The 12,667-nt window shown below is 31.2% G+C and overlaps 1 protein-coding gene across 2 annotated transcripts; it reads right to left on the reverse strand.

The window, feature by feature from the left end:
* Positions 1–2,000: 2,000 nt before the first annotated feature.
* Positions 2,001–7,623, reverse strand: LOC133798369 (folylpolyglutamate synthase). 2 transcript variants are annotated; one of them, XM_062236623.1, is made up of 17 exons: positions 7,486–7,623; positions 7,058–7,285; positions 6,834–6,955; positions 6,609–6,674; positions 6,278–6,387; positions 5,887–5,947; positions 5,595–5,678; positions 5,403–5,459; positions 5,260–5,320; positions 4,831–4,877; positions 4,596–4,673; positions 3,843–4,007; positions 3,505–3,768; positions 3,184–3,262; positions 2,739–2,885; positions 2,491–2,651; positions 2,001–2,384 (listed from the first exon to the last, which is right to left on the reverse strand). In XM_062236623.1, the coding sequence occupies exons 2-17, from the start codon at positions 7,065–7,067 to the stop codon at positions 2,325–2,327; spliced, it is 1,572 nt and encodes a 523-aa protein (XP_062092607.1). In that variant the 5' UTR covers positions 7,068–7,285; positions 7,486–7,623; the 3' UTR covers positions 2,001–2,324. The 2 variants fall into 2 exon arrangements, with proteins under 2 accessions (XP_062092607.1, XP_062092608.1); XM_062236624.1 differs by lacking the exons at positions 6,278–6,387; positions 7,058–7,285; positions 7,486–7,623.
* Positions 7,624–12,667: the final 5,044 nt, after the last annotated feature.

A 12,667-nucleotide genomic window follows, 5' to 3' on the forward strand; every position in this document is an offset into this window, starting at 1 on the left:
CTAATTTTTTTGTTATATTCTAAAAAATACATAAAAATAATATATATTTTAAATATTTAAATAAAAATATATAAAAACTTCGTTAAAGTAGTTTTTTTTCTAAAATTTATGAAAACAAGATGAAATAAAATCATTAAAATTAGCAAAAAAATGAAATTAAAGAATGTCAAATAATAATTAATTTTTTTAATTAATGGGTGCCTATATATATTTTTAGGATGCAAATATAATGTCGATCTTATATATTTATTAAAAACAAAGTTGTGGTAAATTAAGGCGTTTCAAAGATTTTGACAAAAGAATTATAAATTTACAACTTCTAAAAAATAATTATAAAATTTTCAACAAATTTTAAATCAAAAGTACATAGTTGATAAGAGCTAAAATAATGTGCCAAATTGTGCAATAAATAAAAGAGAAATTTACATTCCTTACTTATTTGTATATTTTAATTACAAAAATACATTTCCTAATTTAATTTACAATACCACTGTTTTTTATTACTTTCTTTTTGTTTTTTTTTTCACGGTACATGACCCTCTCTCTCTCCACTACACTTTTTTTTTATTATTAATTTCTTACATTATCTTATCTTTAATTTCAAAAATCTTTTCTGGCCACACCGCTAGTCGGTTGGGCTCAAAAGTGGTACCATCGCGACCTATTATTCAATGTGATCATTTTGATATGTGGGAAGCATATGTTTTTTGGCCGTCGCCGAAGAAGAATACCAGAATAAAAAACAACTTTTTAGTTTCTTTTTAATATTATATTGATCAAAAAGTAAATAAATTTTAAACTTGATCAAAATTTAATATACTAAAATTTGCATTCTTATTTTACGTTTAAAAGATACTATATTGTATTCTTCACAACTTAATTTTATTTAAAAATATTCAAACTAACTTTTTTAAATTAGATTATTTATGATATTGTTTGGTAACTTTTAAATAGAATATAAAAAAGACTTCTTTTGATAACTCACTAAGTTTGTTGGTTATTTTAAATTTGTGGCATACTAAAAAATTTAGTCATATATCAAATAGTAATCAATTGGTAATCTTAAATGATTTATAAAAGTGAAAATTACATTTAGTATTGATTTTTTTATTTTATTTACACTTTTACCATCGCTCTTGAAGGTAATCATTTTGATATATGACAAATATGAGTTTCTTGACGTCGCCGGAAAAGATGATGATGATGGGGTAGTTTTTGTGTTGTGTTTGAAAAATAACATTTAAGTTTCTTTTTAGCTTTGTTTATTAAAATAAATGGAAAAGTTTCTTAAAAATTAATATAAGTAATATCTGTGTTGTATTTAAAAAGTAACTATGTAGTTGTTTTTTTATTTTAATAAATAAAAACATAATAATAAAAGACCAAAATATGTATTTATTATTATAATTCGAAAGTGACTTTTAAGTTTATTTTTTGTTTGATTATTAAAAAAAACATTATTACTCCCATATAAATTACATTAGTGACTAAAAAATGAATTCAAACTTTTCATTAAAAAAATTACTGTATAGGATACTAAAAGTAATTTTTAATAATAAGTTATGTAGTAATTTGTTATATTTTATTATAATTCATTAGTTTCTAAAAAATGACTAATTGTCAACGTAGAAGTATCTTACGTAATAAGACACCATAATTTAACTTCAAAATGACTAATCATTGTCTCAATATAAAAAAATTTCAAAAAATAAATATTGAAGATAACCAAAATAATATGTTTATAAAATAATATGCTATAAAGATAAAAAAATTCATGAAAAAAGTAACTAATTAATAACTTATTAACATTTTAAATAATCAAAATGTTACTTTTTTAAACCCAGAAAAATAGGAAAATTAAAATTTCAGAGAAGTTTAAAATTCAGGTATATTAGTTTTAAAATCCGATATTTTTTGATGACGTGGCAAGGTATATTTGTAAATAAAATTTTATAGGTGATTTTTGTAATCATTTTATATTATAGGTATATAATTGTAAAGATCTCTAAATAAAAAAATGTTATTATATCTTGGCATCCTGTTGTCAACAAACTTACCAAGGTCGTGAAGGAACACATATAAGCATTAGATCTTTTAAGTAAAAAAGAAAAAGATAATCATTCAACTTAATATTATAATGTGGCAAGGCAAGAGATGCTTAATGCCCGTGTATGCCTGACTTGACAGTGTTGGTGGTTTCGGGAATTGCGTGGTCGAAGCCCAACAAGAGGCACTTGACCCTTATTTCTTCCGCCTAGGCAGAAGCACTTGCTGCAACTGTGGGGTGGGGCTACGGGAACCAATCCTCTTCCTGGTTTGATGTCTTACTTCTTAACCAATCTCAACGCATCACCCACAAGGTGTAAAGAGCCAGTTACCAGGACCTTATCAAAAGCAGAAGAGAATTGGAATATTATTATATAATATACAGTATAATCAGTTGATATTTCCTGAGAATCCTGTCTAGAGTGCCAAAAGAATCAGCATTACCTGGAACCGAACAGATTGATTCTGTTGGACAGTGTCCCGGAGCCATTTAATAGCTAACGGGAGCGAAGAAAATACTGCACTAGTTTCACCACTTCGAACGCGCATTTCCGAGTCATCCTTTAAGTCTTCGCTAAAAGCATCTGTGGTCTTGTCATCACCTCCTGATTTATGATGAGTTTTAAAGTTTATTCAAGAGAATCCAATTCTTACTCTTCAAAAGAAATCAGTTACCATGATAAATTTCTTACCTCTGTTTGAGTGCATGATGTTCTCCCATATCTTTTGAAGAGTGAACTGCCATGACAAATCAACTTCAGTTGGTGGCAAAGAATGAGATCCAACCTTGAAATAGACCGATGTATTAGGTACAAAGAGCGCCTTCTTGAAGTGTACACCTAAAATATCAGACAGATACTATTCAATTAAAAATCTCTACCTACATCTATTAAGAGACAATCTCTTCATACATCCTATCAAACACCTCACGACCAGTTTCCATTTCTTCTGACAGAACTTTAGTTTATATTTTCCAAAATTTCTTAAATTGTCAGTTTTCAATTCAGGATGCATAACTATTCTCCATTCTTGGTCAAGAAATTCATGTTGGATTCAGAAATTTATGGTGTATGTAGTTTGATAAAAGTTCAAACGACTATCACATCTGTTCAAAGATAGTTTTGGTCAAGTACTCACCATGACTGGCACATGTTTCCATCAGGCGAGGAAGAAGAACTTGAGGATCCCGCACTGACATGCAATTAAACAGCAGTATCTGCAATGGAATACATCACAAATATGAATCATTGCAGACTTAAGAGAATGGAGCATCAGAAATATAAAAGAAAAAAAATGACATGCTGTGTATATTGTTACATAGACAAACCACAAAAAAAAATTATTAACTCATAAATTTTTTATTAGTTCTCCATTTTTGCGGATGGGGACAAAAACTGAAAGTAAAATGGATGTTCTATATTCATGAATTGCACAAGTAACAACAGCTTTGTACTCCACCTGTGTGGTTTGCTTTCTGACTCTCTCATTCAGGTGCTTGCTTACCAACTCGTGTGAGGACTTATCTTGTGGTTGATAACTTAAGACTTGTTGAGAAAACCATCTAGCACATACTTCTAAGCTTTCTGGGCTATGGGCTCCATCCAAATAGAAAACTAGTTCTCCATAGTTGTCAACGTCAAAATATGGATCAGGAACGATCTGAGCCCGCCCTTGCAAACTGGCTGTTGTTAATCCTTTTATGAACTGCTCAGGCAAAGAGCTCTATTCCAAGCACAAACAAGAAAGAAATCAACCAAAGTACAAATTGGGCATTTATAGAAAGTAGTCTCACTTACAGTATGTTCCAGGTGTGCAGCTTCAGCACGACCTGTCCTCTGAAGCCAAGAAGAGCATAGTGCTACGGCAAGACCTGCATTAACATATTGGTGCTCGCCTTCAAGCCCAAGTTTTAAACCATTGAGCAAATTGGCATCTAATGGTGGAACCACTTGAAGCGGTACCTGGTAATCAGCAAGATTTCCTCAGCACATTGAAGGGTATAAATTGAAGCTAGAGAGTATGAAGACTCTTCTTTTCTGTATATTTGATAGAATAGAATACAAGGTATTTATACACAAGCTGAAACAAATAAAAGACTATACAAATCCCTAGTAACTGAAATAGAGTAAATACTAGTTAATAGAATAAGTTCTAATCTAAGACTTATCATATTCTAAGACCTATCCTTCCACCTTCCATAACCGGCCAACTTGACATTCTACATAAATAAATGCATTAAATACATCTATACTCATTCTGATTTCCTAGATGAACATCTTATCTTGTTTATAGTTTTAACAATGCATGGAAGTTGGAAAATTGGAATTTGACGAAGCTTGTGCAGCCTAATTAGCATGCATGAAGACATGGAAGGCACACCTCTAGTCGAAATGAAAACCTCAAGTTTTTGTAATAACAGTGAAGCTTTGTCAATTTTACAGTACTTCACACCATCAATTTTATTGAGTCCACACCTAAATCATTAATTTTCATATTCTTTACAAAGAAAAAGAAAAGCGGATAACAAATAATAAAAGAGTGGAACTTACATCCAGCTGAGAAGCTTTCTCCTTGAGTACATTCATTGCTTCCTCAGGTTGAGGCACAGTAAATGCAGGAACACCATGCTGTATCCCAAGAAAGGAAAAAGGTATTAACAAGTAGTACTTCACTGTAAGTTTTCTTAGACAATAGAAGCAATTCTAGTTCTCATATGCTTCGACGAGCATCTTCAGCAAGTGTTTAATTGGGTATCAAAAGAAAAGGAAAAAAAAAAGAGTGCACCTTGAAGATACCAGCCTTCTCCCCAGCAATTTCTCCAAGGGTATTACCTGTTATCAGTATCCACAAAACAGAATAAATAATAATCATCGGGCTCAAGAATTCTAGCTTGCTTTTATCAAACTACTTAAAAAAATCCTCACTAAGAGAAACCATTAAAACATGAAATGTTATACTACAGGCGAGAAACTATATCTCTATGACAATTTACTCCAATGTATTGACGCATAGTTTATCTGAAATCTTTAGTCATTATGACAAACACTTGGGATTTATATTGCCTGTCATGAGTGAATGCATAATGATATCACAATGATATTCATGTAACAATGTAAGCACTGACAAATTAATTATACAGTACACTCATAATTGCAATATCACGCTTTACATAATTACTTGTTAGTACCTACGCTACAGAAACAGAAAACTAACCAAGAATTTCCATGTGGTCATACCCAAGGGAAGATATACCGCACACAACAGGTGCCTCAACCTGAAATATATGATCATCTACACTTAAAACAAGTATTGTGAATAATGATTAATTGATCTATTTCCCTAACAATATTACATACCACATTTGTTGCATCAAATTTTCCTCCTAACCCAACCTCCAAGATAGCAACATCTACCTGCATGAAAGATCACACTAAAATTATAATTTTTTTCCCCAATTCCAGTTTATTTATATCTCTTGCAAGTTGAAATGGGAAAGGATGTTAAATGGAAGCAGCATGTCCTCGAATATGACATGACACACATCAAACCTGCTCTGCTGAAAATATCTTGAAGGCTAGCAATGCAAGGAAGCGAAAATAAGATGGCATTGGTATATCCTCATTAGTCTTTTCCTGGATACAAAAATCATAAAAAGTAAATAAATCAAGTTATCTATGGAAAACTTGAGTAAAAAGAAAAACAGACGCAGGGAGAGAAAGGAAGGAATGGATGCCCCATTTCTCACTGTTGATACAATGTACCAAAATACCACCAGAAAAAAGAAAAAGAAAAAAAAGTGATGGTGAGAGGGGGAAAATTAAACGTGGCAAATAAACTTACCTTTAATCTGTCAAAGCACCACCAGAAATATGCCATGTATTTTTCTTCACATATATCGACACTGCGGTATCGAGAAATATTGAGAAAACTCAATCAGTACCTTTTGATGTGGGAAATGAAATAGGCATATAACCAATAAATTAACAGCTGATATAAGTCTTGGGACCGACAAAAATAGTCAACAATTTACCAAAAAAAAAACTCAGGACAATGATAAAGTTTGAAAAAATATTTAATCAAACATAAACCCAGGTTTTTAGAAAAGAAAAAGACAACAGTTGTCAAATAAATTCGGACTCTGTCAAGTTGATGTAACCCACACCCACCCCCTAAAAAAATTAGAACTGAATCAAGTAGTCCATGGCCCCACGAATGGATTTCCAAGACTCACCCGTTTAACCGAAACCTTTCTCTGACATCAATGAGATGAGGAGAAGTAAAAAGTCCAGTATGAAATCCACAATTACGCAATATAGATTCTGTGAAGGTGCAGGTGGAGCCCTTTTACACCCCAAACAGAAAAATAATTAGCATCACAGTATATTAAGAGCAAGTTGTGACTGAATGCACATTTACTGTTTTAGCAAAATTCTCAGCTACAAAACAAGATGTAAGCAAAAACATGCAATATAATTATGAAGTTCTTTATAAAAGCACCATTCAGAAGAAATTAGAAACAAACTTTAACAAGCAAAAACGAGTGGAGCAGAAGAATTTGATACCTTTCCCTTTGTACCAGCCACATGAATAACCTTCATTTTGGATATTGACTCCTCCAAATCCAGCATCTATTATTTCCATCCCAACAACATTAACATACGCAAATTTGAGCTCAAATATACTAATTCAAGCTAATAAATACAAAAACTAAAGCAAAAAAAAAAAGATTTTCTTCAACGTCCGTTAACAATTCATACTTAGTCTAGCAAAGAATAAACAAAACTTACCTTTATATAATCAACGAGCAGTTCGAATCGATCGCCGTTATTGCTCTTATCGGCGCGACTGCGTTTCGTAATCAAAGAAGACAAGGCGTCCATGGCTTCTTGGTATGCAGTTGCTTTTGGATCTTCATATTGAACAGAAAGTTAATCAAGTTAAGAAGTAAAAATTTGCATTAAAAGAGGGAAAAAAGTAATGAAGAAGAGATGAGGCACACAGTACACTGTACCTTCAGCCATGGCGATTCGGGTATGAGAATGACAGAGAGCGAAATGGGTGCGTTTGGTGAAGTGAAAACGAGTGGGAGTGGGAGTGGGAGTGGGAGTGGGATTGAGATTGGGTTTGGGATTGGGTTTGAAAGGTGGAAAAGATAGATAGAGAATGCGATGCGGTCGAAGGAGTCTTGTAGTCGTAGTTGTATCAAACCAGCCAACGATGAACAACGAACGTTTTCTGTCTGATTCACCACCAAACAAAAGATAGATGAGTGCAGTCGTTGGATGCAATTACATAATTTACATTTTTCTTTTATTTATTTTTTAAAATATTTATCCTATGAAACGGTGACAGAATATATTTTCAAACAGAATCTTTTATTTATTTATTAATGACATTGTCGATTGATAGAAAGAAAAGAAAAAAAAAACTTCTTCTTACATTGGGAGCATTGGGAGCATAGGGTAGGAGTGCATAACTCAGAAGCATTACTGCCATGTCCAATGTGAGGCTTTTGCCGCGCGAGGGAGGGTTGCTCGAAGACCCTTTTTGTACACTCAACAGACTTTCACCATTCCTCCCATTAATTGCTTGCAAGCCCAAGCAAGAATTCATTCAAAGTAGGCACATCTTTATAGTTACTCATTCATGAGTGTTTTGTAAAAATAGTAATAATGAAAAGTTTTGTTCGTACACTAACCACCCAAAAAAATTTATTAGTAAAATTGACCATCTTCTTTTAAATTAAACTAAAAATGATTTAATAAAACTTAAGTAACATTAATTTAATATTATAATTTTCTGAGTTGGATTAAACAGGAAAAAAAAAACCCCTCCCCTCAACCTCTCCTCCTATTTCCATTTCAGTTTCACGTTTTCTTGTTTTGATTGACTTTTAAGATATCACTATCTTTTAAATTCATTCAACAATAACTGAAAAAAAAAATCAAGAAACCATTGAAGAGGTTTTCATCTAACAATTGTAAATGTTAGCAATCAACTTGAAGCTCATATTTAATAATTGGGTATTCATTATTTTGAATTATATAAATATATTAAGTATACATTTAAGTTTTTCTGCGAAAAAATCAAAATTTTGGTGTGAAAATAGGTTAATATCGAGATCGAAGATGACCTGCAAATAAGCCACCATGTGTGATCCTACGATCTTAAAGAGTCGCACAAGTCGCTCAGTGTATTGTTTTTAGTAATAGACAAATTTCACTAAGCGACTCTATTTGATTTATAGGGTCACATGAGGTCGTTTAGGGTCGTTTTGTGAGTTGAAACTGAACTTAAATGATTTTACAATGACTATAAGCTAATTAATATGACATTTATATTTTACACTTATTAAACTAAAAATTTAATTTTATGACAGGTATAGATTGTGTCTTTATTTGTATGGAGTATAATAGTGAGTGAAAAATTATAGATACAATAAAACCTTTATATAAGAATAGCTTTAAGGCCAAATTATTTGTATTCTAATTTAGAGGTTATAACTAAATAGATGTATCGGTACAAAAAAAATCCAAACACCCAAAAGTATCAATTTTAACAATAATAATAATAAAATCTATCTAATAAACTATTACATATTTAAAAATAATTCATGTAATTCAAATGTGAAATAAATTTTTGATTTTCTCATTTAATTACAAATAAATGACATAATATATATTTATTTAACTGTATATATAATTATTACTAGGGTAAATACTCATTTGTCACCCTGTGTTTTGTCGAAATGCACACTTGATACCTTATATTTATAATAATGATCATTCAATACCATCTATTTGCAATTCGTACCACTTAGATATCCTCCACTGCAATCTGGTCAACGTATATTTCAAATATGACCACATTGCCCATCTTTTTAGTGATTATTTAATTTTTCATTTTGTTTTTGTTATTTAAAATGTTTTAAAAATATTTTCTGAATTAATAAAACAAAAAAACATATAATTAAAACTTTGAAATAATTTAAATAAACAAAAAATAAAAGAAAATCCAACCCCTAAACTTAAACCAAAAAATTAAAATCAACACCCTAAACTTTGTTGACGACCGTTTTGGTCAACGACACTAAGTCAATTTAAACAATAGAACAAAATTATAACGAACTGAAATCAAGAAAACGACAAAATATATTATAGTGGTTCGGCCCCAAGAGTTAGAAATAACCTACGTCCACTTGCACTTTTGTTTATCAAAGAATTGTCAAACACAAGATCAAGAAGAAACAGGGTTCAACTGAGTTTCTTAAGCTGACAAAAGAATAAAATTCAAAGAGTTTTGTATGTAAAGTGCTTACAAAAGAAATCTGTAGTTTTTCCTCTCGTAATTTTCACTTAGCCTTAATGACTGAATGAACTCCTTATTTATAGAGAGTCTTAGTGGATTATGGGCCTTTACAAGAAAATCTAAGTCCTGCATGTGTAGGTGTGGGATCAGTACATTCAATTACATATTCAAATAATATAGAAATAATACAATTTAAATATCAGTTACATAAATATATTGTGATATTTGATAGTGTCTCGTGAAATCTGGATCTTTGGGTTAAAGCGTCCTACTCATCGAGCAAGTCTTGTACTCCGAGCAGCTTCATGGTATGGTGCTAGTCTGCTCCATCACCGATGAGGCTATTGGATCTTTGCTAAACAATATTTTATATTATGACGTACCCTCCTCGAGCGCCTAATCCTTCCGACCAGCTTCTGAATTTAATGTGGTATGATGCCACGTGTCTCTTTCATAGAAACCACGTCATCAAGTCAAAATTGGGTTAAACAAACTTGAAAGCCAAAATTTAAAATAAATTCAAACAAAAATAGTTCAATTAAAACTTTAAAAAATTATTAGGCTTTTAGTTTACTTTAATTAATTTTAAAATAATGGTTTTAGTTTTTTTAATTTATATTTGGAATTAAATATATTTATGTTTATTTAATTAATTTAAAGAGTTTTATTAAATATTTTATTTAAAAATTTACATTTAATTGATTCATTTTATAAAAAAATATTTTATTAATTTTAAAAATATTTTTGAATCATTTTAAAATAAAAAACAAAAGAAAATAAAATAAATCATTATAAAAAAATGGGTAAAATTGTCATATTTGAAATATGGGTTGACCACATTCCAGCGCATGGTACCAAATTGGTACGAATTGCAAATAGAAAAGTTTTTTTTTTATTAATTCCAAATAATTGAATCACACTATATAAATCTTTTATTAATAATTTGACCATTTAATTACATTATATAAGCGATAATTTCATTATATAAGTGTATTATAGAAGTTCTTTAATTAATAATTTGACTATTTAATTAACCTATATGAGTGATTTTATCATTAAATCATATTATATATGTCATTTTATTAACGATTTGACTATTTTATTAAACTACATGAGATATTTCACCATTGAGTTACATTATATAAGTCCAATTTCATCATTAAATTACATTATAGAAGTGATTTCATCATTTAATTATATTATTTTAAGCGACACTTAGAGTCTTTTAGGGTCGCTTAGTGTAAATTTAGGTTGTTAATATTATTATAAGCGACCCTCAGGGTCTTTTAGTGTAATTTCAGGATTGATTAGTGCAATTTGAGGGTTGCTAATATTATTCAAAGCAACCCTCATCAAGGTCTTTTAGGGTTGTTTAGTGTAATTCCTGGGTCGCTTAGTGCAAATTCAGGGTTGCTAATATTGTTCTAAGCGACCCTCAGGTTTTTTTTTTAATGTCGTTTAGTGTAATTTCAGAGTTTATTAGTGCAAATTCAGGGTTACTAATATTATATCAAATGATCCTAAGAGACTCTGAGGGTCGTTTAGAATAATTTAGGGTCACTTAGTGCAAATTCAGGGTTGCTAATATTATTCTAAGCGACCCGGAGGGTTTTTTAAGGTGGTTCACTATAATTTTAGGGTCGCTTAGTGCAATTACATGTATAAAAACACAAGTCCATTATTAAAAGTCTCATCAACCAATAATAATAGTACTCATATTGTAACGTCCCAAAAATGCTAATAGGGCTTAGTGCCTTAATTAGCATGTCGGGAGGACATATTTGGATAAATGCGTGATTAATTGATTAAATGTGTGACTACGTGGCATGCCTGACTTATATGATAATATGAATATATTTATATGCATGTTTATGAGTATTAAATATGCATGTGGATCCATTCTTATTTATAAAGGCATATCTGTAATTTTGGCCTGTTGCAGGCATAAATGTGATTATATGTGTTAAATGATTAAGACCACATTATTATGTAGATATATTTGCACTATACGACTTGAGGCGATCCAGTGAGCAGATTAGCAGAATAGTCACAATAGGATTTAATACCCGGCTCGGGGTGAGCTTAGGGGTATTTTGGGAAGTTCAACGTATATTTGGGGATTTATCGAGTAACGAGTAAGTATTTGGTGATTAGTTGGGTATGTCAGGATTAATAGGGAATTTGTAGGAAGACTCGAGGAATTAGCAGAAAACGGGGCAAATGACCGTTTTGCCCTTAAGGGAAACAAAGGGGTTGGGTTGTCTTTAGGGGTTTTTTGGTCCTTTGGGTTAAAAGGTATACTCAGCCGAGATTCTAGGAAACAATCAAAACCACTAGAAGTTTCTCAAACTCTCAGCATTCTCTCTCCCTTTCACTCACGTTCTCTCTCTCCCTCACTTGAGCCTAAGGGAGTTTTGAAGCTTTGGAAGAGAAGGCTTAGGGAATTGAAGTTCGGAGATTGAAGGATTGAAGAGAGAAGTGTTTGAGGTGCAACTTAGGGGCATATCCGTCTTTAAGGTAAGGTTTCAGTTCTGAATTAATGGTAGAACTTTGTTGTTAGTTTAAGCGTTTGTAGCTTCTAAGTTTCAAAGGGGATTTTGATGAATTATGGGCAATTAGAAGGATTTGTTGGGGTTTTATGCCCTAATTAAAATCCAAATTATTTGTAATCTCATTTTATTATCAATAAAAGAATATAAATCATTTTTTGACTTGGTTAATCACTTTGCTCATATGTTTTATTTTCATGATTATTTCTTTAATATAAACTTCTATTAAATCCCGAGCATATAGCTAATCTTATTTATAGTGACGTAATCACAGTGGAATATAAATATGATTGTATGTTCAAAATAAGTTAGTCCTAAGATTAGTCAGTGCACCGGATTTACACTGACTTGCCAATCTACGATATGATCTACTTATACATTACAGTATTATGTTCTTTCCAGAACATTAGCAAAGTAGATAAGATCGGATGTATTTGTTACATCGGACATGACCGATATTGACAATTGATAAGATAAGTAAACATACCGTTATTATCTATTCTAGTCATATCATATAGTTGACCATAGGTCAATTCAATCTCAATTCTGAGTGGTTAGTATTCTAACTGATTGTATTATTTGAGTTCTTTGACTCGTTCGTTATCAGCTTACCCTACGGACTAGCCCATACTTACTTCTTGGGAACTCGGTAGTATAATTGAGTGGGAGTGTTAATCATAGATATGAACATCTATAGCTTCTGATGAAGAAGTGAAACGATGGTTTCCTTTTAGTTTGGTTCAAGGTGTTAAATGATAGAGATT

This window comes from Humulus lupulus, chromosome 8 (assembly GCF_963169125.1).
Source record: "Humulus lupulus chromosome 8, drHumLupu1.1, whole genome shotgun sequence".
In the NCBI taxonomy this organism is placed as follows: Eukaryota; Viridiplantae; Streptophyta; class Magnoliopsida; order Rosales; family Cannabaceae; genus Humulus; species Humulus lupulus.